Here is a 25,002-nt window from a genome sequence, read left to right as displayed (position 1 = left end):
ATTTTGTATTCAATCCTTTCTTCTCAGGGGCTGGTACTGTGGCCAGCTGGGCCATTTGGTCCACTACCTGCACTGCCAGTGCCCTGTGTGGCAGCTCCTTCCTGTCCCCGCTGCTCTACTTGCTACCCAGCTCCCTGTTAGTGGCCTAGGAAGAGCAGCAGAGGGTGAGCCAAAGTACCCGGGCTTCTGTACCCACGGAGGAACCTGGTGACTCCTGGCCCCTAGCTTCCCATCAGCTCAGCTTTAGTCACCGCAGCCATGTAGGCAATGAACCAGTGAGTGGAAGACAACGGCCTCTCTTTCTCACTCTCTTTTTGTCTTTCTCTCTCACTCTCTTTTTGTCTCCTCTCTCTCACCCAACCCCCTGTGTAAATCTTTAAAAAGTAAATAAGTGAAATTTTTAACAAGTGATGTCTTCCGCTCGGATTAAGGTCCCTCTCACAGGCTCTCTTAGCCTTAGGATCTTGAGGGTTCCGGCTTGCCAACAGGCTGTGAGGTCCTCTTCGCCTCTGCCTTCCTCCAACGTTTGCTTTCCCTATGAAATCTTAGATAAAAGCTCCTTGGAAAGTCTTTCCTGAGCTCCTTGTTGGGCCAATGCAGTGTCCTCACTCCCGTACCTGCCTCCTGTAGCCATAGCCATGGAGGCCGCACTGCTCTCTGGACCTGGCGTCATTTGCTGCCTGTGATGTTCATCGCACAGCGCTGTTTTGGGCATGGGATGGTTTCTGAAGGCCCACTCAATGGTCAGACCGGTGGGGGAAAGAAAACGGTTATGGTTATCAGAGCCAAGAGCCTAACTATATTATAGATAGGGAGTTCTTCAAATACTAGTTGCTCAACTAAATATTTATACTCCCAATATGTAAACCGGAATAAAATTTCGGACACAAAAATGTTTTGAAAAGCATGGGCCAGCGTTGTGGCATAGCTTGTTAAGCTCCTGCCTCCAGGGCCGGCATCCCATTTGGTTCAGTATCCTAGCTGCTTCCCCCTCCAGCTCAGTTCCCTGTGGATGATGCTCGCCGCCGTCCATGTGGGAGATGTAGGCTCCTGTCCTACCTGTAGCCTTTGTGGCCATTTGGGAGATGAACCAGTGGACGGAGCATGCGCACGTGTGTGTGTGTGTGTGTGTGTGTGTGTGTGTGTGTGTGTGTGTGTCCGTAATTCTTTCAAATCTGTTTTATTAAAAAAAAAAAGTGTATATGTGATATCTTCAAAGAGTTCACGGAAATTTGTGAAAAAAACTAACGCATAGATTTCAGAACCCTTACATCAAAGTACACTTCTCTTTCATTCCAGTACTTTTGTGAATAGTTTCAAGTCGCTTTCACATGTGTGAACTTTTTGCAGGGTTTTAATGTATGTTGACTTGTCCAGGAGTGAGTTAGTGAAGGAAGATTTTATGGTCTTGTTTGAAGCTGTCCCATTTGGGGAAGTCATGTCATTCACGGCAACATTGATCATATTCCCAGTGGCTCAGCATCCAGGTGGGGCTGACTGCTGGGGAAATGTTTGAATTTACGTGAAGACGGGCGAGAGGCTCAGAACCGGCATGGGGGAGCACCTGTCTCGATTCCAGCAGCCCTCCACCGTGAGCTTCATCCATAGACCACAGACCTCTCCCTGTCACTAAATAAGAACCTCGTGAGCATGAGAATGTGTTGGATTCACCAAGGACATGGCCATTGTTCGATGTGATATGTAATCAGTTGAATTAATAGTAACAACAGTAGTATTTATGCACCAAATATTTGTGGAGTTAGATAGGCCGAGGCGGGGTGGGGGTGAGGAGGGCGGAGACAGTCTGTACTCTCAAGGAGTATATACATGATCTATTCCTGAGACAGTCCTGGAAATAATTATCATAGAATCATTAGATCTGTAACGATAGATGTATAATGGAAAAAAAAAATAAGTCTTGTGGGGAGACATAGAAACAGGAGGAAATACAGTAAATAGTAGCCATCATTCATGCCGAGGAAGAGCCTCCGTGAACGGTTGGGAAATCGGTGGAGGAGACAGCTGTAAAGAGGGAGAAGGCGGCTACCGAATGGTCGGGATAACAGAGGGTGTCCAGACAGCAGATCCCCGAGTCTTAAAGGCTTACAGATGGGAAAGATGCAGGAAAAATCCTTGAGCATTGAACTGGCGGGTGAGTCGTAGATAAAGCTGTCCCTGAAGACGATGGACACCCTGAAGAGTTAGTTCCTCCATGAGACGAGGAATCTTCTCTTGGTAAAATTAGTTTTTAGTAGCTCAACAACTAAGCTTTAACTAGTGAGACGGATTTTCAGACCATCTATGCGTGAGGTGCCTATAGTTCCAATCCAGAGTTGGTATATTCCCATGTTAGGGTTGGGGAGTCAGGCTGGGAGACTGACTGACCAGCCCGAGTCTTCACAGCTACTAAGTACAGAACCAACTCCCATCTGCTTTGTAAACTGCGTGTCACAGGAACCAGCACCATGGCATGGCAGGCCAAGCCAGCATCTCACTGGCACTGGTTTGTGTCCCTGCTACCCTGCTTCTGGTCCAGCTCCCCGTTGAACAAAGCCCGAGAAAGCAGAGCATGGCTCATGTCCTTGGACACCTGCCCTCGCGTGGGAGACCTGAAGGAAGTTCCTGGCTCCTGGCTTCAGCAGCTTAGCTCGGCAGATGGGCGAGCTCTGTGTGTGGGTCTCTTCGTGTCTCTCCTCTCTATAACTCTTTGACTTCCAAGTAAAAATAAAAAATCTTAAAATATTTCACATTCCCTTCATCAGGAGCTACATACATGTTTTTTTCCTTTTTACTTTTTCTAGACAGTTGGCCTTCCAAACTCAAAATTTGGATGTAAGTTTTACAAATTAGACTCATAAGTATGTTTTGATCTTTTCAAACTCCAAACGGTATCACAGTAACTTCGTATTTTAGTAAGCTCTTCTATCTAGATGGTTTTCAAATAACATCTCTGTTGTGGCTTAATGAAATGTCTTTTTTGGTCACCACTGAATGTCATGGGCCAATCAGGCATAATTATTAAAATTCATTTTGTTGAGGCATTTACATCTTGGTCTTAAACGTGCAAAAAGAATGCCCCCCCACATAGTCGTAATTTAAATTTGAAAAGGAAAAACAAGGCTTAATTCTGAAAGTCTACTAACATATTCACTATTTAAATACATGAATTCAACTCCATATAGACTAAAGCGTGTGTGTTTGGTTACCTTGAAGTGCTTCAGGTATTTAATAATTAACCCTGCAGTGTCTTTGGCTACCCTGGGGTAAAGCTTTTCTCATTTCATTGGCTACTAAAATGAGAAACGCTCTGGAGATGAGTGGTGGCAATGATTGTGAGGATCCCCTGAATGCCACCGCTGTACAGCTTGTGTGTTTTTTTGTTTTTTAAGATTTATTTATTTTTATTAGAAAGTCAGATATACAGAGAGGAGGAGAGACAGAGAGGAAGATCTCTCCACTGATTCACTCCCCAAGTGAGCCCAACGGCCGGAGCTGAGCAAAGTCAGGAGCCAGGAGCTCGTTCCACACACGTGCAGGGTCCCCAGGCCTTGGGCCGTCCTCGACTGGGAGCTCCACAGGCAGGGAGCTGGATGGGAAGAGGGGTCGCTGGGATTAGAACCAGCACCCACATGGGAATCCGGAGTGTGCAAGGCAAAGACTTTAAGTGAGCCGGGCTCGAGATCTCTTAGCAAGCAGTTATGGGTCAGATTCCAGAAAATTTGAGTAATAAGATGTGAATACTTGTCATCACGGGCTGATCCGTGTCCACGGATCTTTTCTGTGGCGAGAGAATCCTATTTGAGTGCCGGGCTAAAGGAGTCAGGTGACGATGAGGCGGTCTGGTGGCGCAGCCCATGGGGACGGGGTGAGGAGGCGTCTCACACCGAGTGCCCTTGGCGCCAGGCCTTGTTCACAAGGACAGCTAGAGATTGGTTTGTTGCGCTAATGTAGTGTGTGCGATTCCTAAGCAGAAAGTGGGAAGGGGCGACATCAAGAGTCCCTTTCCTATCAGGAGAGCTTGGGGGAGGGTTAAGGCTGTGAGTGGGCACCCAGACCCCGAGGGGCTCCACGACTGTGTGGCCACTTGGTCAGTCCGTCCAGTCACGTGCTCCTCCTCCGGGCAATTTGGTGTCTATAGAAGACAAATCACAAGTTGATAAATTGTGGCATGGCAAAACAATGGAATCCTGTTTTCTGAAAATAACTATGGAATGACACATAAAGTCAGGTAAGAACCAGGACCAACCTGCTGTTATAAAACACCATGTACATATAAACACAGAGAATGAAGCCTGGAATCAAAACAGCGCAGCACAGTAAATATTATGTCCAGGTGACGGTTGTGCTCACTTGCAGTTAGGACAGTTTATTGAGTTGGCGCATTTCAGAAGTCAGCGGAGCGCGGTGAGCAGTGAGATGCCGAATCCTAAGCAAAATGTAGAGGTGAAGGAGGACAGAGAAGGCATTGTTTAAATCGAAGAAGCCGGCTGCGCGGGCAGGGGTTTCCACTGCCTCCCAGGAAGGTACCTTGACCAGTTCCAGCTGTGAGACTGTCGTGTAGGAGGAAAAACCTCCTCCGTGATCAAGCTCAGCTTGACGTGTAAAAACAGTCCGTCCTAACGAAGGTCCCCTTCCCTTGACGGTGACAGCTGTGCCCCCTGGCCGCCCCGGAGCCGGGTCAGCTGTGGCACCTGGATGGGACTGTCCCGCACGCCCCATAGCTCCCACGTAGGGGCAGAAAGTCACTGGATTGCAGTGAGCAGCAAATGAGAAAACACGTGAAGCTGCTTCCGTGGAAACACTCCCCCACCGCCCAGCTATGTTAGCCTTGCCCGTGCCTTCAGCCCAAGGTATGTCACCGTGACACCTGTTTCACCTTAATAATGAGTTATGAAGTTCACCCAAGAATTCTTCTCCAGTCAAGCACTGCCAATGTTGCATTTAATGTTTGTGATTGAATATCTTTACCGCAGACTACCTATTAGTATTTGTTTACGCATCAGCTTGATTTTTCCCTGCTGCTCGCTCACTATTCCGACGGCGCCTTGGGTCTCCCACCCCTTTTAAATGGGCTTCGCTCGCTCAGGTGTTTCTCTGGGCGAGGACTTGCAGCCGGGCTGGGCTGCAGCAGCGGCGCGGCACTAGGACCCAGGGGGCTCCCGAGAGCGGATCTTGGGGCCAGATTGCAAATTGGCGGTGACTCAGTGTGCGCGGCCCTGGCGCTCGGCGGCCGCGGCGGAGCAGCAGGCGTTGGCGGCCGGGCTGCGGGAGCGGTGGGCCGGCTTGGCGCGTCGCAGACTCCCCGCGGGGCCCCGGAGGCAGGTGGGCGGCGTGCGGGGGCGCCGGGGGCGGCGGGGCGGCCGGGCGCGGGCGGCCGCGGGGCCTGCGCGCAGGGACTCACGTTTGCGCCGTCTCTTCCTGTGTCTGGCTTTATTTGCAGCAAACCAAGATGGAGTATGAGTGGAAACCCGACGAGCAAGGGCTCCAGCAGATCCTGCAGCTGCTCAAGGAGTCCCAGTCCCCCGACACCACCATCCAGAGGACCGTGCAACAAGTATCCTCCCGGGGCCGCCGCCCGCGCCCCTCCCCCGCCGGCTCGCACGCGGCCTCGGCCCGGCCGCTCCCGCCGCGTGGGCTCCGGCTTCCGGGCGGCCGGGGCGGGCCACATGGCGGGGCCGGCGCGGGGTTTGAACCGCCGCGCGCGGGGCTCGAACCGCAGGCCCCCGCGCCGGGCGGGCCGCGCGGGCCGGGGCACCCACGCGTGGGCGGCGGGGGTCCCCGCCTGGCCTCGCCCCGCGCGCGCCCGCCCGCCCGCCCGCACACCCGCCCGCACACCTGTTGCGACTTCCCTGGCACTCGAGTGAGATTTTCTTTTTAAAGCTTTGGCCCAAGGCTGGCCGCCCGATTATCTGAACGTCTGCCGAGCGGGGGTGCTGGTGTAGCGGTCCCGGCAGGCGCCTGGGCCGCCGGAGCTGCACGGTGCGCGCCGGGCACGGGGCCCCGAGCCCTGGGCCTGGGCGCTGCTGTTCGGGTGCAGTCAGGAGCCGGGGGATCAGAGAGCTCCCCGCTGCTGTTCGGGTGCAGTCAGGAGCCGGGGGAGGCAGAGAGCTCCCCGCTGCTGTGGGCTGCAGCCCTCAGTACGTGACTAATGAGCACCCAGCTTCTTGGTTCGTGTTCTGCCGTGTAGATGGAGGGGATGATTTAGATCTGCTGGGATTCTTTTTTTAAGCCATCTTGTTTAAGTCCTGCTTGTAGTCGGAGGTGTGTTGGAGCTAATGCCTGAAGCTCTGCTATGGCTCAGTCTTAATTCGTATTGTCATAGCTCAAGGAGTAACTCGAGTTGACAGTCGTAGGTGTTCTGTGACACAATTACTCGTTTCTTCAGTTAGCCGAGCCCACGAGTGCTGTGGCGTCTCCTGGAGCCCCAGCATCTCCTCCTCTCTGCTGCAGGCTGCCTGCGTGCCTGCTCCTGTGCTTGGGCCAGTGGGACAGCTGATCCCGTGTGCCTGCAGTCAGAACCGCCTGCTGGTACAGAGACCGGGAGGGAAATGGAGTTTTTACTATAAATAATCCCTGCCTTACACTTGCATGGTGCTGAGGTCGCCCTCGCACTTTTGTGTGTCCTAAAGAATTAACGTGTTGTTTGGATTTTTGTGTTGATTCGAGCCCTTTTTGAAAATGGGCTGGAATGATGAGTGTCGCTCAAATTGTAAGACAGTAAACTTTATCTGGAAATATTTATGGAAAACGTACTAGCACGTGGAGTACTGTTACTCTTGGCTAACCTTCACGGAGGGAGGCGAGAAGTCGTTCCTGGTTGGTAATTACGCTTGGCGTTTTACTAGAGTATACGTTGCTAATTTACAGCACTAAACGCTGAGGGCGCTGATATGTCATGGACGGCTAGTACAGATAGCACTGTCGGGTTCGTCAGGGACTGAGTTACAAGTTTAGGTTTGCTGGGTGAAGATGTCTTAACCTTTGTGTTGCTGTAGAGCACAGTTGGAAAGCGCATGTGATCTTGGTGGAGCTGTCACAGATGCTGCACGCTCGTGTCCCCGTGGTGGGGGTGAGGAAGCGGCCCTGCAGAGCTGTTCTCTTCGTACAGGTGTCTGCTCTTTCGGACATGAAGCTGGAACTTGCTTCTATGATCGTTGAATATGATTTGGATAAAATAACTTTATTCTCGCACCAACAATGTCACAGTGTTTTCTTCCTTAGATTACGGAGAAGTTTCCTTAACTACTATTTGTTCTAGAAACTGGAACAACTCAATCAATACCCAGATTTTAACAACTACCTGATCTTTGTTCTGACAAAATTGAAATCTGAAGGTAAGTAGGATTTGTGTGAATAGCTGTCTAAATGTTTTTAAGACCCGTTAAAGCCTGGTATTCATCTCGGAGGGTTTTGTTTTGGGGTAACCACATGCTCCGCAGACGTGGGACGGGGAGCCCTAGGACTGCCACCGTAAGCAGTTAGATGTTTAATAAGCGTCCAGTTGTTAATTACGCATTTATGGAATAAATTCCCTCATTCTTTACGAGTGAAAAATACGTTGTGAGGTCTGCTCTGTGCCTGCCTCCTGTGCGTGCGTAGGAGTTGGTGGATGGAGACTGGTCACCTTTCATGTAGAGTTTGACTGCAGGATTTGATAATTGCCTAAATATCTGTCCACTGTAGAAAAGTTTGAGAGGTCATATAATCCAAGTGGAAAATACACTGTCTCCCAAGAGTAGTTGCCATTGAACTTGTCATCATGTTCCCACACTCTTTCATATGGCTAAGTACTACTCAAAAATTTGCCCAAAAAGGGACCATCCTATTCCTAACCCCTAGTAACACTGCGGGTATATAGGAAGCTGTGACTAGCCGTTCTAAACAGTCTGTAACTTGCTTCTGTGACAGTTGACGAAGTGCCTGCTTTCTGGATGACGTGGTTTGCTTGTTGTGACACACAGAATGTGTCCCGCTAGACCTCATAAGTCTTGCTAGGAGGCCGATACAAAACAAAAGCCCCTGTCCCCAAGGTGCTTAGGTCGTAGTGGGCAGTGCGCTGGAACACTGTCCCCCCACCCCAGGACATGGGCTGCTGCTAGCAGCTGGCTTCCGGAGCACAGGGCGGTAGCCTAGTGTGCCTGGAGAGGCCACGGCGTGATCCCCGAGAACTGCCGCTCTGGGAGTTGGGAAAGACATGGTAGGCTCCCACAGCTGCTGCTGCTACCGCTGCCTGGGCTGTGAGGTAGCCGCTGCCTGGACCGGCAGCCCAGCTGTCAGAGTGCAGCTTCACACTCTGCCGGGTCGCAGGTCTTGTAGGAACTCGATAGTCTTGTGTTCAGATTTTGAGAACTCAGTCACAGTGTCGTGATTTCATTTGCATTGTTCTCAGATAATTTTCAACCCAAATGATTTTCAAGTTAATAATTCTGGGTTTTGTGATTGAGAGGCATTAATCGGAAATTTAAAACTCTAGGTTCTAAAAAGCCAGTAGTTTTAAATATAGTAGTGTTCTAGTATAATAAATACACTTATTACACATGGTTTCTCTTCAAGTGCAAATGAAAGCAGAATTGTATTCCTCCAACTTTTATTTGTATTGAAAGGAAAGATTGACAGAAGAGAAAGGAAGATCTTCCACCCACTGATTCACTCCCCAAATGACCACCACAGCAGCATTGAGCCAGTGCAAGGCTAGGAGTCAGGAGCCCCCTTCAGGGTCTCCCAGGCAGGTGCAGTCTCCCAAGGCTTCGGCCCAACCTCAGATGCCTTCCCCAGGCCACAAGCAGGGAGCTGGATGGGAAGTGGAGCAGCCAGGACACCTGGTGCCCAGATGAGATCCCAGCATGCACAAAGCCAGGATTAGCCGAATAAGCCACCACACCAGGTTCCAGTGCATTTTTTTTTAACATTTATTTTCTTTTTATTGGAAGATTAGACATACAGAGAGGAGAGACAAGAGAAAGATCTTCCATCCAGTGATTCACTCCCCAGGTACTCATGGCGGCCAGAGCCTAGCCAATCTGTGCCAGGAGTCAGGAGCTTCTTCCAGGTCTCCCACGCGGGTGCAGGGTCTCCAGGCTTTGGGCTGTCCTTGACTGCTTTCCCAGGCCACAGGCAGGGAGCTGGATGGGAAGTGGAGCAGGGCCGCCGGGATCAGAACCGGCGCGTGCAAGGCAAGGACTTTAACCACTACTCTATTGCGCCGGGCCCAAATAGTTTTTATTTTTAATAAGATAGTTAGAACATTAGTGTGAACAGTTGTATGTTGTGATCAGCATGCCAGTTCTTCGTTTCTTGCAGCCCTTTGAGAGGCTGGTGGTTCAGATGTGCCCTGCAACCTGCCTCAGACTCCCGTGCTTGCGAGTGTTTGGGTTTTGTGCATCTGGCAAGGCCTCTGTGGGGGCGGGGGGGGAGTCAGTTGTCATGTCTCACAAGCTCATAAAAATTAAACACAGGAGCCAGCACAGGGACCTAGTATCCTAAGTATGTCTGCAGCCAGCATCCCATATGGGCACCTGTTGGAGTCCTGACTGTTCCATGTTCGATCCAGCTCTCTGCTTATGGCCTGGGAGAACAACAGAGGATGGCCAGAGTTCTTGGGCCTTTGCATCTGTGTAAGAGACCTAGAAGAAAATCCTGGCTTCGAACTGGCCGAGCTCCAGCTGTTGCAGCTGTTTGGGGAGTGAACCAGCAGATGGGAGATAGCACACATTCTCCCTCTCTTTCTCTCTAAGCTCTGCCTTTACAATCAAAAGAAAAAATTTTAGGACGTTCTCAAGCTCCTTTTAATGTATTAGGCTTAAAGCTCTCTTTTTAAATGATTTTAGAGATTTGGGGAGAGTTTAACTGAGGCAGGTGAAAATACAAAATTCAGAACAATTGTATATGTGTGAGGTTGATCTCATACATTCTTTGTGCATTTAATGTTTTCAGTCACGTGTTTTTAATTAGCACTAGTACTTTCATATCTATGATTATATCAAAACATGAATAAAGCTTGAGTCCAGTAGCTATATGTAAACGAAAGTTAGTGGTTTGGGCAGGGAGCAGATTGGCAGCCACCCACTGGGAGAGGCTTGGCGTTAGCTGCAGATTTTGATCCTCGTGGCTTAGAAGGATATTAGTAACGTCTTATGCCCAGGATGCTGCTAGACATAATGGGTAGAGCAGTCCCCAGCAACGAGGAGTTGTCCTGAAACTGACAGTGTCCGTCCATGGTAAAAAGCACTGAACTGTAAACCATGGCAGATATTGATGGTTGAGTCCATCCTCTCCCCACCCCCCCAGTCACAGCAAACTGCAGGGTCTGAATCAGCTTTTCAGCAATGAATGTTTTAATGTGACATGCGGATGCAGTTCGACACATTGATGACTTGGAACCTCAGTCTCTCGTTTCCTTGCAGATGAACCCACGAGATCATTGAGTGGTCTCATCTTAAAGAATAACGTGAAAGCACATTTTCAGAACTTTCCAAATGGTGTAACCGACTTTATTAAAAGTGAATGTCTGAATAACATCGGTGACTCCTCTCCTCTGATCAGAGCCACTGTAGGTAAGTTCATATGGCAACAGTCTTAACGAGTTCGTAACTGGATTTTTACACGTGATGGACCATTTATATAGTGCTTTTTTATTATCCATTTAGTATAAAGTTGTGATGGGCAAAAATTTTCATTACTGTTTAAATGCTTTGGAAATAATATTAGCTTCCGTAAAGTCTCAGTTCTCCAAGAACACTGATAGTTGCTTAATCAAAGCTAATTAAAATAGGGCTTCAACTAATGTTATCAATTTAGGATCTGCCCTTTTAAATATGCAGATTGGAACTCCTTAGTCTTCAGAGAAAGACAAACTTGTCATGTCAGTTTGTATAACATTTGATTTCTTAAAAATGTAACCCATTATCCTATAAGTAGGGCATCTACTAAAACTTGAAATTGAACAATAAAATATGCCACTTAAGAATAACCTTTTTCTCCTTGGCCAATTTCATTGAATATTTGCAGAATTGAGATCTTGGGAGTGGAGGGGCTCATAAATACACAGGCTGTTGGCAAGCATGCATTACCATCCAGTGAAACCAGAGTAGGCAAGTGTGCCCCATCTTCCTGAAGCCCAGCATTGGGTATCCTGTGATGTAATTGGCTGACATTTACAAGGCCCACCTAGAAAGCTCTAACCACTTGCTTACCTGGGCAGTCAGTTTTCACAAGAGTCCTTAATTTTTATTGTGGATTTGAAAAGTACTGTTCTATAAAGCAGCTGCTCTATGACTTCATGCCAGTAACAATGCCATTATTAACACCAATTCTAAAATCGGCTGGGTAGGAGGCATTTGTACTTGGAGAAAAGAGAATACTCTGATCTTTAAATGGGCCATCTCTTCACAAACACACACCTGGTATAAGCCATCCTTTTTGACTAAAAATCATGGAGTAAAAGCACCATATATATGTTGGAGTGGCACTTGGAAAGGAATAGGAATCCTCTGACAGATGACAAATCAAGAGACAGGACTGGACAGGACAGGTTGTAGAAACATGGGAGCCTGCCATTGCGCCTGCCAGGGGCGGTGGCTGCTGCCACTGCGGGTGCATGGATTTGTGGGGACCTGGGTATGCAGGCTTGCAGAGGACTGGGGGATAGCAGCAACTGGGGACTCGAACCAAGGCAGCCAGAATGAGACTAGAATTTCCCCCGCTTGTTTGGTTGTAGGTTGTGTGGGTGAGGGGATGGGAGAGCCCTGGGTTAGCATGGTGCCTGTTGTTCTTGTGCATTGGGCTTAGGGAACTTTGAATGGGCTTGGGTCTTGGGTGTGTGAAGGGGTAAGATCCCAGACCAGCACACTACCCTACCAAAGTCTGCTGGGGAACACACGCACTCCTGGACACAAACTCTGGATTGCAGGGAGAAGGGAAGGGAATAGGTGGGAGTGAGGACCACCAGGGGAATATGTTGCATGTGAGGATTGACTTCTGGGGACTTCCATCTGCAAAGCTGCTATATTTGCAGGTAAACAAAGAGGCTGAGACCAAGCAGTTTGCAGGAACTTTATGGGTCAGACTGATGCACCAACCATGTAGGAGACGTGAGCTGGGCTGGTGTGCATAGATCACTGCCCACCACTCACTGGTGCACACTGTGGATGGGGCCAGGGGCTTCCCTGGCAGGGCTGGATCACAGTACCTGCCAGTGAGAGTTGGAACAAGGGACAGGTAATGTTGGGCTAGGCCAGGACACTAGCCAGCACATGAGAACCAGGTCTGGGAACAGATGCTGTGGGGTGTATGTGGGCCCACACCTGTGGAACTGCAATTTCTACTGGTTGGTATAAGAACTGGGGGTGGTGATGGGCTAAGCTAGGCATGACCATGGAATCACCCTGATCCTCATTGGTACTGGAGTTGGGAACAGGCCAGGGTGGACCAGGTTGCAACATCTACCAGCTCATACAAAGGCTGGGTTGAAGGGGGCATACTGTGCTGGGCAAGGGCTTAGCACCACTGGCACATGTGAGACCTGGATGTGGGGCAAGCCTTCTGGGAGCCTCCCTTGGTGGGACTTGGCTCCCACTGGTGAACCTGTGATTCAGGCCTGGGTGCTGGTCAGGCTGGGCAAGTAGCTCCACCTGTCAGCAAGTATGTGGGTTGGTTTTGAGAGAGGGCAAATCGGACAAGGCCTGACCAGGCCAAACCTTAGCATGCTGTCATGTGCGGGAGCCAGGCTGGAGTGCAGGTCATGCAGGACTGGGCTGTCGCACCTACTGGTATGCATGACCCAAGGATGGGAACAGACTAAGCAGGACTAGGCTGCAGCACCCACCAGCAAGAGTTGGGACAGCACAGGCCAGGCTGCAGCATCTGATGGCAAAGGCCAAGATGGGAGAGGGGCTATACCGAGCTGGGTCAGAACAACCACTAACACACACAAGATTTGTAGCTGGGTGTGGACCAAGTGTGACTGGACTATAGCACCCAGTAGTAAGAAAACAGATGGGTGTGGGCCAGTTTGGCAAGGGCATTGCCACAGGAGGGGAACTGAGTCAGTCTGGGCCAGGGACCCAGCATTATGCATGAGATCTGCCACCGGGAGGAGACCTGATGGAGGAACGTGGGGAGCTCCTTTGTCAGGACACAGTCCCTGCAGGTGAGCACAAGAATCAAGACTGGGAGCAGCCCAGACCAAGCCAGGTTACAGTACTCATTGACAAACATGTGAGTTAGGTTGGGGCTGGGGCCAGTCTGGGCCAGTTCATAGCACCCACTGGCAGATCTGAGAACCAGGACAGGGTGTGGGACAGGCCAGGTCGGGCTGTGGCACCAGCCAGTTCACAGTAGGGCTGTCTGGACTGGGCTGCAGCACCCACCAGCATGAGTTGCAACTAGGGGTAGATTGGGCTGGACATTTGACAGCTTACAGCACCCGCTGGCAAATGGCCATGCCAGACTGGGCCACAGCACACATGAGACCTGGGGGGGAGCAGCAAGGGGCAGACAAGGCCAGGCTGGGCTAACCAGCTGCATCCACTGGTGCAAGCATGAGCCAGAGTAAGTATAGGTTGGGGTTTGTCACAGCATCAACTGGCAAGTGCTGGGACTGGGGGCAAGTCCTGTCAAGCTAGACTGCAGAACCACCTGGAGAGTACAAGATCTGGGACTGGGAGTGAACCCAGTAGCGAAACTGGGCACATCTCTGGGCTGCAACTCCCACTGTGAGTGTGAGAACCAGGGCTAGGGTGGGCCTGGCTAGAGAGGCAGTAGTACCCAATGACATGAGTACCGGCTGGGTAGTGGGGTTGGTTGGGTTGAGCAAGGCTTCATTGATGTGTATGAGAACTGAATGGGATGTGTGACACACTAGGCCAGTCTGCTGCACATACTGGCAAGCACAGGAACCAGGGCTGGGGCAGTCCGTGTGGAGGGTTTCCTGGGGTCACTGCGACTAGGCTGTAGCCCCTACTGGTGTACATGAGGACCGAGTGTGTGGTGGGCAGGGTTGGGCTGCACACAGCATCCATTGGCTTCTATAAGAGACAGCACTGGAGACAGAACTGAACCAGCAATTGCAACTACCATTGTGTGTGTAGGCTGGCGTGGGGACAGACAGAGCCAGCCCCTTACCGGCAAGCACACACAGGGCCAGGTCTGGGACACCTCAGTCAGGATTTCTTTGAGGGTCCCCCAGATGAACCGCTGGACTCAGAACTCCAACCATGGGGAGAATCACAGGATGTGTGGTCTGACAGTGGAGAGCATATAGCAGAACTGGCCTCAGTGGCTTAGGCGGAGCAATGAACAGTGTGCTCAGATGCACATGGAGGATATGGCAGTCCCATTGAGACCTGTAGAGGACATTTGGTACCACAGCAGAGGAAGGAGGGCAGAACAAATTGGACAGCTACCCCAGCCAAGCGTTGTCAGCAAGTATCTGGGCGAATGGAGACTCTAGGTGAGCCATGTCAACCAGTGGACCTTGGAAGGATTTCCTCATCCTTGTATCTGTGAGATTGACAGCATTTCAGACTTATCAAAACCACTTGAGCAGAGCCCTCGGAGGATGCTTCACACTGGGGACCCTGGGATGACATTGGGTGGCTGTTGCCCATCCCTGGGCACTGCGACCATTGGAAGTTTTGGGTGTTCCTTCAGTTAGAAAATAATGGTCTCACCCACTTTCTCTTATTCCTCTACCTTTCCCACCCTAATCAACCATGTAAACATCATCAAAAATAAGATTAAATAAGTAGGGGCTGTTATTGTGGTGTGGCTGGCTAAGCCTGTGCCTACTGTTCTAGTATCCTAAATGGGTACCAGTTCAAATCCTAGCTGCACCATTTGCATTTCAGTCCCCTGCTAGTGGGCCTGGGAAAGCATCAGCAGGTGGCTCAGTGCTCCGGAGGCCCCCTCAGAAACTCTAGGCTGCCAGCTTTGTCCTGCCCAGCCCTGGCTGCTGAAGCCATTTGAGGACTAAACCAGGGAGTAGAAGAGTCTGTGTTTTCTCCCCTCCAGAAGTCTGCCTTTAAAAGGAATATTCTCTTAAAATTTTTTAGAAAAGGAAGAAATTGCAAATACGTTTGTTTTCTTCCTAGCTTGTATTTTATGATTTAAATACCATTTGATACAAATTACTGTTCTTGGTGTCTTCGTTTAAAAGGTTAGAGACAGTAGTATTAGGGAGAGGAAGATTGGTGTTACTGCTGGTGAGTTCTGATTTTTTTTTCTACCTTCTTCAAAATTGGTGAGCCTATTTGGGTGCTAGGTTTGTCTTGGGAAGTATTTAAATTGTTTAACTATAATTTGATTGTCTTAAAACAGAGATGGTTGAGATAGATGTTTTTGGTGGAAATTCTAGTTTATATTAGTAAGCCAGTGGAATTTTTAGGCTATAAGCCAGTCAAGTGGTTTCATCTAGTTATGTCATATTCTTCTCTGAGTGTAGCTGCAGTGTGTTTCCCAGTGACTTGTCAGAATTGTGAAGGTAGACAGGCTGGCAGTGCAGGTGAGCAAAACTGGCCGAGTCTCATGCCTGCCGTGAATCTAGGAAATGGATCCTTTCTTCAGTCGGCTTGCACACTCATGTATATAAGTAGAGGAACCTCTGCTCAAAGTGCTTGGAACCAGAAGTGTTTGAATTCTTGGATTTTGTAATGTTTCCATAAACTTTCTGTCTGGTGAGCAGTCCTAATTCAAATATCCTAACTTGGGTGCTTTGGAAGTGGTAAGTACTCGTGCAGTTTAGTTTCTGGGGGCTGGCATGTTCTACAGCCGATATGTCACCTCCCCCCTGGTTGAGTTTTAGCCACTCTGCTTCCAGTCTGGCTTCCTGCTAGTGCGCGCTGGGAGGCAGCGCATCGTCTTTGGAGCACAGGGGTGCTGCGACACCATTGGAAGGGTCGGATGGAGTTTGAGGCTCCTGGCGCTCACCTGTCCCACCCTGTTAACAAGATTTGGAAAGTGAACTAGTAGATGGGGGGGGGGGGACTCTCTCTGCCTTCCAAATTAAAAAATAGTAATAATAAAATTAACTGCCTGAAACAGTCACCTTGAAGTAAGAACCCTGACCAGTTAAGTTATTTGCTTCCTGTTGTACAAGACTGGAAAGGTCCTTTTTACTGCTCACCTTCCTTTTGATGCAGGTTAGTGATGGTGGTGGAAGATAAGTATTGACCTACAAAAAGGGGAGAAATTGCTCTGGGGACACAGCCTTCACGTTTTGAAGTAGTTGAACACACAGGCACACCCTTCCTGTGTCATCTGCAGCATAATGCCTCAGAACCAAGGGTCTCTGGGAGAGATGGGAGAACAGAGAGCCCCTTCAGTGCCCTCAGAACCAGGGGGTCTCTAGGAGAGTAGAGAGCCCCCTCCTGGGTCCAGGTTCACTATCCACACACCGCAGTGGACAGTCCTAGGCCGGGACTAGGGTCGGGAGGGTAGGAGGAGCCCAGATCCTCCGCTGGCTCTGCCGCCTTGGGAGCTCAGCATTGTTTTGTTGGAGCTTTCCTTGCCATTATTAGAGAAGAATAAGCTGCAGTCTTTTGTGCATATAAGTGATTTTAAAAAGAAAAAAACTACTGTCCCAGACTTAGAAAGGTGAAGTGTTGGGAAACCGGGAGCAGCTCTGTTTATGCTGTGGCGTTCTCTTAGGTACGCTGCTGATGCGAGGTTGTGGATGGAAGTTGTTACATGGTTTGGAAATCTGACTGGGTACATTCAAGCAGTGTGAGCATGTGTGCTCAGTTGCTCTCACATGATGCCTCAATGCAGTCAGGTTTCCTAAAACATCATTTTCTTTCCAGGTATTCTGATTACAACCATAGCCTCCAAGGGAGAATTACAGAACTGGCCTGATCTCTTACCCAAACTTTGTAGCCTCTTGGATTCTGAAGATTACAACACCTGTGAGGTAAGGCGGTTTGCCTCATGTATCATTGCTTCTATTGGCATGTTGTGTGCTAACAGTCTCTAAGATGCTTCTGAAATATCTGACTTCAAAACTTAGAAACTTGTGGCTTGGTCCTGTGGTTCAGCACGTTAAGCTGCTGCTTGCGATGCTGGCATCACACCTCCCAGTGTGTCTAGGAAGGCAGTGAAAGCGGTCCCAGGACTCGGGTCTCTGCGTCACCTGACTTCTGCTCTGGGACTGGCTCCGGCCTGGTTATTGGGGTCCCTCAGGAAGGGCAGGTGAAAGATCTCTGTCTGTTACTCTGCCTTTCAAATGAATGTTAAGGAAAAAGAATTTTTTTTTCAAAACCTCAAGTTACCCTTGTGGTTTACGTTTGTGAAATTTCTTAACTTGTCCGTAAGATTGTTATCATGTTATAAAACCTCTACTATTTAGATGTTTTCCATTCTGAAATTATTCTTGGGTATATACATAAACAGCTACTGTCAAGAACAGTTGGTATGATTTTTTAAAGATTTATTTAATTTACTTGAAAGGATTAGAGAGAATGAGATCCTCCGTCCGTTAGTTTACCATCCACATGGCTGTCGTGGCCAGAGCTGGGCCTGTCTGAAGCTGGGAGCCAGGAGCTTCTTCTGGATCTCCAGCGTCAGTACAGGAACCCATGGACGTGGGCCATCCTCTGCTGCCTTCCCAGGTGCATTAACAGAAGTTGGATCAAAAATGGAGCAGCCTGTACATGAATTGGCACCCGTCTGGGATGCCAGCACCACAGGTAGAGGATTAGCTGGCTACACCACTGTGGGTAGCAGCCACTGTGGTATCTTTAAAGTTAGACTGAATCTACTGAAATGCTGCACGAAGGTGAAGACCATCGTAGCTGTGTGACTGCATAGCAGTGAGTCCCCCCCCCTTTCACAGCAGAGCAGGTCTGGGAAGCAGAGGAGGCCCAGGAACAACCTTGCAGTCTTAGGACTCGGCGCTTCATTACCTGGCATGTCCTGGGGAGGGGGAAGCAGGAAGAGGAGCTAGGAGAGGGAGAGTCATCAGCATAGTGTTGTTTATAAAACCACTTGTCTCTCTCCCTCAGAGGGAAAAGAAAGGCCATCCTTCATACTGGCACAGTAGTGCCTTGGGAAGCAAGGTTACAGGAAGTCTGAAGAAGAGCAGCCATCCTCTAGTGGCTCCCATGCGCGCAGTGTGCTAGTATGATGGGAACCGTCAAAGGGCAGAGGTTAAGCAGGTGCTTTCTTGTTTTGTTTTTGTCATAGGTAACAAGGTGACGTTTGATTTCAGTTCAACAGTCTGAGAAATAAAAATGTTTCTTAAAGAACCAATAATAGTCTCTGGTAGTCCTTTGAACCTGACAAGTACATTTTCAACTATGTAACATTTTCATGTGCCGTAAACCTGAAAAGGACATCTGAGAGTCCTTCAAGAACTTGACCTTGTGGACATTAAATTGAACCAGCAAGAATAAGCACCGGATCACTGCTGATGAAACCAGGCAGTGAAATGGTTAAATAGACTTCTGTGTGAATTTAACCAGAGACCGATTTGATGACACAGCTGTGTAAGAATGAGATTTGGAGGTTAGGTTAGGCCATCTTCAAAAATGTGATACATTAGTCCGTATGTTGCTCTTAAATGTCTCCGTTTGTCATGACTTGGGCTGTTTCTTCCAGGGAGCGTTCGGTGCCCTTCAGAAGATATGTGAAGATTCGGCCGAGATTTTAGATAGTGATGTTCTAGATCGTCCTCTCAACATCATGATTCCCAAATTCTTACAGTTCTTCAAGCATAGCAGCCCCAAAATCAGGTAATGTTAGTTAGCACTGATTTATAAGCTTTGATGTGAGCCTAGCTGCCGCTGGAGTGGCGTTTCCTAATACGATGTTTTACAAAGGTGAATTGAAATTTTACTGCTTTAGTCACTACTCATGAAATATTATTTCGCCTATGATGTAATTCTCTACCTCCTTCAGTTGCCAACCTTGCCAAGTTCGGACACCTTCCTTTGTGGCTATGTAATCAAAGTTCCTCCAGTAAAACAGATGTATATGCCTATCTGTTGGAGCAGGACAGGATTATCAGCTGTAAGATTGTGAGTTTTTGTGCTTTTTAAGCATTTGAAGATACTTCAGAAAGTTTACAGAGGAGCCAGTGTTAAGACAGGGCTAAGCAACCATTTGCAGTGTTGGGAGACCCAGCTGCTGTGCCTCAGCCTGGCTTCCTGTTGATGACATGGAAGGTGGGCCACACATGGCAAACTCGGGTGGAGTTTCTGGATCCTAGATTCGTCATGACCTAGCTGTAGATGCTGTGGCTATTGGGGGTGTCAATCAGCAGCTGCACGGTCTTCTCTCTCCCCCTCCCTCTCTTTCTCTTATCCTCCTTCTCTCTCTCTCTCTCTCTCTCTCTCTCTCATCCTCCCTCCCTCTCTCCCCTTTCTTCCCTCCCTTTCCCTCTTCCTCTCCCTCCCTCCCTTTCAAGTAAATTTTCTTTTTTTAAGGATTTGTTTGAAACGCAGAGTAACAGAAAGATCTGCCATCTGTTAGTTCACTTCCCAGGTGGCTACAGCAGCTGGGGCTAGACTGGTCCAAATCCAGGAGCCAGGAGCTTCTTCTGGGTCGCTCCTGTGGGTGCAGGTGCCAAACCATGTGGGCCATCCGCTGCTGCTTCCCTAGTGCCCCAGATCAGAAGTAGCGCAGCCAGGACTTGATCTGTACCTGCAGAACACATTTACTCGCTTGTTTTGGGGTTGGAAATCAGAAGAAGCTCCTACTTCCTAGTTTCTGCCTGTTCCAGCCCCGGCTAGTGTGGCCCTTTGGGGAGTGAACTGGAGGATAAACAGTTTGTGTCTCCCTTAGCCACCAACCCCATCTGTAACTCTTTCAAATAAATCCTTTTTAAAAATTTGTGTATGTAAAAATGAAATTAAAAAGAATTTTATTTTGATGATAAAAATTAACATCCATGCATAGTTTTTTCATTTGTAGTTTCCATGAACTCTTCAAGGACATCTTTTTGTAAGAACTTTGAAATTATTTTCACTAAAGTTAATCAAGTTCCGCTTTTCAGAACTTTTGACAGTATACCCTCAAGTAGCATTCTCTTTCCAGTCTGTCCCGTGTTTAATCCCGTAAAAGCTTGTTCTCTGCTTTCTCCATCCTGTGATTAATGGACTGATTGAATCTCAGAATATTTGAAGCAAGTACTTTTAACCGAAGAGTTTTTATCTGATTATGAAAAAGTTGTTTTATCATGTACATGGAAGGACTTTTTTTATGGGAAAGGTAGATTTAAAGAGACAAGAGACAAAAATCTTTAATCCGTTGGTCCACTCCCCAAATGGCCACAACAGCTGAAGCTGAGCCCATCCAAAGTCAGGAGCCAGGAATTTCTTCTTGGTCTCCCATGAGGGTGCAGGGTCCCAAGGCTTTGGGCCATCCTCGACTGCTTTCCCAGGCCACAAGCAGGGAGCTGGAAGGGAAGTGGAGCTGCCAGAACATGAACTGGCACCCATAGGGGATTCCAATGCTTGAAGGGAGAGGATTAGCTCATTGAGCCATTGTGCCAGGCCCAGTGTAAGGACTTTTGAGCATCCCTGAAATGAGCCTGGTTTGCTCTATTGCTTTCTGTTTTCCTAGCTGCTAGAAGAGTGTTGAGATAACTGCGACATTGTGTAGTATGTTAGCCTTCGACCTACCATCATCAGTGGTCCTGTCGGTCTGCAGTCTGGCTGTCCTCAATGCAGCTGTGAGGTGAACTCCTCACTCGTGTCTGGATGTCCTTGTTCTGTCTTGTGCATGTTAATGCTTGGGTTTCTGTTGCTTGCAGTTGTCAGTGCTGCATGGGTTTCTGCAGAGAAGCCTCCAGTAAGGCAGGAATCCATGAGGGGACCTTGGTCCCATGGGAGTTTATTGCCATATGTTAAGCTCTATCCAATGGGATCACAGTTTCAGCAGTGTAGCCAGAGGGCAATCAGGAATAGGTGTTTCTTGCTTAAATTCTATTAAAATGAAAAATTTTAAGTAGCAGTTAATTATGTTGTACTTAGAGTAGAAATGTTTAATGATGCGTTCAAATCGTATGCTTTCAAAATAGAATATAATTGTTCCTGGCATTAGCAAGGTTTAAGTTCATATTCCCCAGTTCTCCTTCTTTAACTCTGGTGATGACTGTGTGGAGGTTTCATACTTCGCTTCTAGGAAGTTGACTTTTTTTGTGACACTTTCTCAGCAGTTAAGACAGAAAAATCCAAAAACATATTCCTGAACATTGATATAATTGGTAGCCCCACTGCTAAATGTGAATTTTAGTAAATATCCTTGAGAACTTTGTAGGGGATCATTTTGTTGAAACTTAAACAAGATAACATTCAGTGGTAAATGCTGAGTTGATGTAATGTCCTACCGAACTGTTGTATATTTTATTCTCATTCACTTTTCTTTTAAATGTATATTTGAGAGAATGACTTTGCCGTTCATTTTGATATTTCCCCAAACATTTCCATGTTTATATCGTTGCCTATATGATGCCTTATTAACACAGTGTAACTCATGCTTGCCATCTACTTTTAAGTGGTTTTGTTCCTCACAGTAACTGTTGGCATTTATACAGAAAAGCAATTAAAATGTGGGGTTTTTGGTTTTGTTTTTAAGATTTATTTAATAAAAATCAGTGACACAAAACAGCCATCCACTGGTTCACTCCACACATGGTGGCGATGGCCAGGGCCAGAGCCGGCTGAAGCCAAAAGCTTCATCCCGGTCTTGGACGTGAGTGGCAGGGCTCCAACACGTGAGCCATCTTCCACTGCATCTTCCAGGCTGTTAGCGGGGAGCTGGGTCAGAAATGGGGCAGCCAGGATACACTGGTGCCCATCACAGATGGCCACCTTAGACCTGCTATGTCCCAACACCAGCCCCCGCATGTGGTTTTATATGTGAATCTCAACTTTATCCTTTCCTTGCATTTTCTTCACTTTTTTTCCTTGTTAATATATGCAAATTCTATTTAAAAATCTTCAGTGACTATTTAGTGTCTGTAAGATTCATCCGCATTGTATCACTGTGGCTCATTTGTTTTGACCGTGTGGTATCCCATTGCATGACTTACTCTATTCACTTGATTTCCCCTGATGGTGTTGGGGGATTCTGGGATTCTGCTGCTATGGGTGGTAGACAGTATGCAGCACACCAGATGAGTTTCCAGATAGTTTAGCTACTCGGATTAGGGAAGAAAGGTAAGCAATGGAAAATGAGTGTAGACCCAGAAAAGTTGCCGGAAGATTGAATCGTGTATGTGCCAGAACACTATTTTAAATTCTGTAGGTGTAGGAAATAAATTGTGCCCATGTACCAAGTTCTTGCTCTTTACAGAGATGTACCATTAAACATTCGCACATTCCCTTTCAGCCACTGTTCACCTACTTAGACTAAGGTATAGTGTTGTTCTGTGCCTCTTCTCTCACTTTCTCATTCACTTCCTGTCTCTGTTGAGACACAGAGATTTGACTGATTTCTTTTAGTGCATGTATGTACATATTGATCTGTGTATACCGTGATTTTATGAATGAATATTTACATTCTTACCGGTCTTCTGTAGACAAAAAAGGCCCCATGGGTGTATGTTACACTTTAAACTTTGTTTGTAGGTCTCATGCCGTTGCGTGTGTCAATCAGTTTATCATCAGTCGGACCCAGGCTCTCATGCTGCACATTGATGCTTTCATTGAGGTAAGATTTGCTCTCATTTTGTTTTTGAAAAGCTTAAATAATACCTGCTCTATTGGATTTATTTTGTGACTATTGCGTACTGTCAATATTAAATTACTTCTGATAGCGTTAACATTGGGCACAGCATTGGCTGAAAATAAAAGACTGTTGGTAATTTTCTTACTTATATAATAAGCATTCATTTGGATGGTTTGAAGGTGTTTAGTATATACCTGCTATTAAAATAATCTCTTGCTGTGCTATTTAAATCACATATAGAAACTGAATCGTCTGACTTACTTGTAGTATTTGAAAATGGAAAATGATGAGGTTGGAGGAAGTTACTCCATAAAGAATCAGGAGGCAAAGACTAAAAAAAGAGGTGGTGCAATCCCTGTTTCCATCAGGGACAGACCACACGTGACAGTGGCTCCAGAGAGCCTGTGGCTGTAGCAGGTGCACCACTTAGCTTAGCTTTTTGTGAGTGTGTTCTGTTGACACCTCCAAACAGGCAGTGTCTCAGAACACGTCTAAGCAGTGATGTCTCTGCTTTCATACTAATGGGTTTCCTCAAACTAGAGGTGTCCAGAAAAAAAACAAGTAGGAAGACAGACTAAGATAAAGATCCTATAGACATTTTTTAGTAAGTTCAAATCAAAATATATACTTTCGGGACCGGCATGATAGTGTAGTGGCCTGGGAAAGCAGTTGAGGACGGCCCAATGCCTTGGGACCCTGCACCCACATGGGAGACCCAGAAGAGCTCTTGGCTCCTGGCTTCAGATTGGCTCGCCTCCAGCCATTGCGGCCACTTGGGGAATGACCCATCGGACGGAAGATCTTGCTCTCTGTCTCTCCTCCTCTCTGTATATCGCCTTTCCAATAAAAATAAATCTTTAATATATATATATATATGTATTTACTTTCTTGGAATCCCTCCTATGAGTCAGGCTGTGTACTTGATGCTGGGCTACATTGGTTTTACTTCTACAAGGTATTTTTAGTCTTGTTGGGATCAGAGGTGGTGGGGTATAGTGTTCAATATAATCAGCTTAGAGTAAGACTGCTGCTTACTTTAAAAATCTTCTGTCTCCTGATTCACTCCCCTAGTGGCCACAGTTGTCAGAGCTAAACCAATCTGGAGCCAGAAGCCATGAGCTTCTCTGGATCTCCTGTGTTTTGGGCCTAGTAGGTCGACTGCTTTCCCAGGCCACAAGCAGAGAGCTGGATGGGAAGCGGGGCCGCTGGGACATGAGTCGGCAGCCATATGGGATCCCGTGCATGCAAGGCGAGGACTTCAGCCGCTAGGCTATGCGCCAGACCATGCGTGGGCATTTTTGTTGATTTAACTGATGCTCTGTAGTTTGTCACTTGATCTAATCCCTAGTTTACCCTGTTGGATAGTAAAGCTAACTGCTTCAGTAAATCGGGAAAACCCATGCCGTGAAATAAGTACTTCATGTTGTAAGTAATCGTGATGGAAGTAATAGTAGTTATAATATTACAGTCCTGGCTTTTTTTTACATCCTTTTCATAGCTTAATAGAAAGAAGAATGGCAGGTGTATCAATGTCTTACAAGGAAATAAAGCTTATTTTTTAAGTTCTCTAAAAACAAAATTCCACAAGACTATGCTCACCGGGTAATTTTTATTTGTTTGTTTATTTATTGATTTTACTATTTGATGATTCCGCAAGCTTGATCCTGGTCTCCTTCCCACGGGGTTGTAGACCCCCTAGAGGAAGTGTCTGACACGCACAAGGTCCTCAATAGTAATTTACTGGACTAATTATTTCCTTGTTACCAATGATCCACGGGGGTTCTATGTGCTAAGTATGACAGAACACTGATGAAAAGTGTGTTGGTTATGAATGCCTTCCTGTCACACATGGGACTGGAATGGTAACCAGGGCCAGTGCAGGGTAATGGCAGTGGGCCTCCTCCCAGTGAATACAGTGTGAACCCCATGTCTAATATGTAAAGTAATGCCTGCTGTTGAAAGTTTTCTTCTCTGCCATGTAAACACCTGCTTACCTGAAGCATAGGAGACTGTCCACTGTAGAGGCAAAACTTGCAGGAAAAAGCACAAGTTTCCCAAATGCTGCGATGCTGCTTCACATATTGCTATTTTTAATCATTGAACTTCTCCCATGTCTTTCTTGTGGTAAGATTTCCAGTAGCATTTTGGAGACATTTCTGTGATTTCCTGGAAAAGGGCATTGGGACGCACTGGATATTACTTATTCTTTAATGAGCTTTTTGCTGCTTTTAAGGTACGCATGTGTATGTGGGTATCTAAATAAAATGGGATTTGGGAGTGAAGTGAGGAAGGTTTTGTGGTCTTGTTTTCTCCCGAGCTTGCTTGCAGCCTCTGCAGGAG

General features: G+C 47.6%; 1 protein-coding gene across 2 annotated transcripts in view; it reads left to right on the top strand.

Annotated features, from left to right (window-relative positions):
* Positions 1-25,002, top strand: part of TNPO1 (transportin 1) — a 76,187-nt gene that overhangs the window by 24,381 nt on the left and 26,804 nt on the right. Inside the window, exons 1-7 of one of the 2 annotated variants that reach the window (XM_040986184.1) lie at positions 4,919-5,322; positions 5,441-5,554; positions 7,259-7,334; positions 10,404-10,553; positions 16,797-16,903; positions 18,589-18,722; positions 22,563-22,644. In XM_040986184.1, coding sequence (XP_040842118.1) covers positions 5,450-5,554; positions 7,259-7,334; positions 10,404-10,553; positions 16,797-16,903; positions 18,589-18,722; positions 22,563-22,644 — 654 coding nt within the window. In that variant the 5' untranslated portion in view covers positions 4,919-5,322; positions 5,441-5,449. Of the gene's footprint in view, positions 1-4,918; positions 5,323-5,440; positions 5,555-7,258; positions 7,335-10,403; positions 10,554-16,796; positions 16,904-18,588; positions 18,723-22,562; positions 22,645-25,002 lie in introns of those variants that run through there. The other variant, XM_040986183.1, reaches the window with a different exon arrangement.

The sequence above is a fragment of the Ochotona curzoniae genome, unplaced genomic scaffold (genome assembly GCF_017591425.1).
Source record: "Ochotona curzoniae isolate NIBS_2020 unplaced genomic scaffold, NIBS_Ocur_1.0 contig_4501, whole genome shotgun sequence".
Classification (NCBI taxonomy): domain Eukaryota; kingdom Metazoa; phylum Chordata; class Mammalia; order Lagomorpha; family Ochotonidae; genus Ochotona; species Ochotona curzoniae.
The sequence above is the reverse complement of the archived record's forward strand: the minus strand, read 5'-3'. Positions and strand labels throughout refer to the sequence as shown.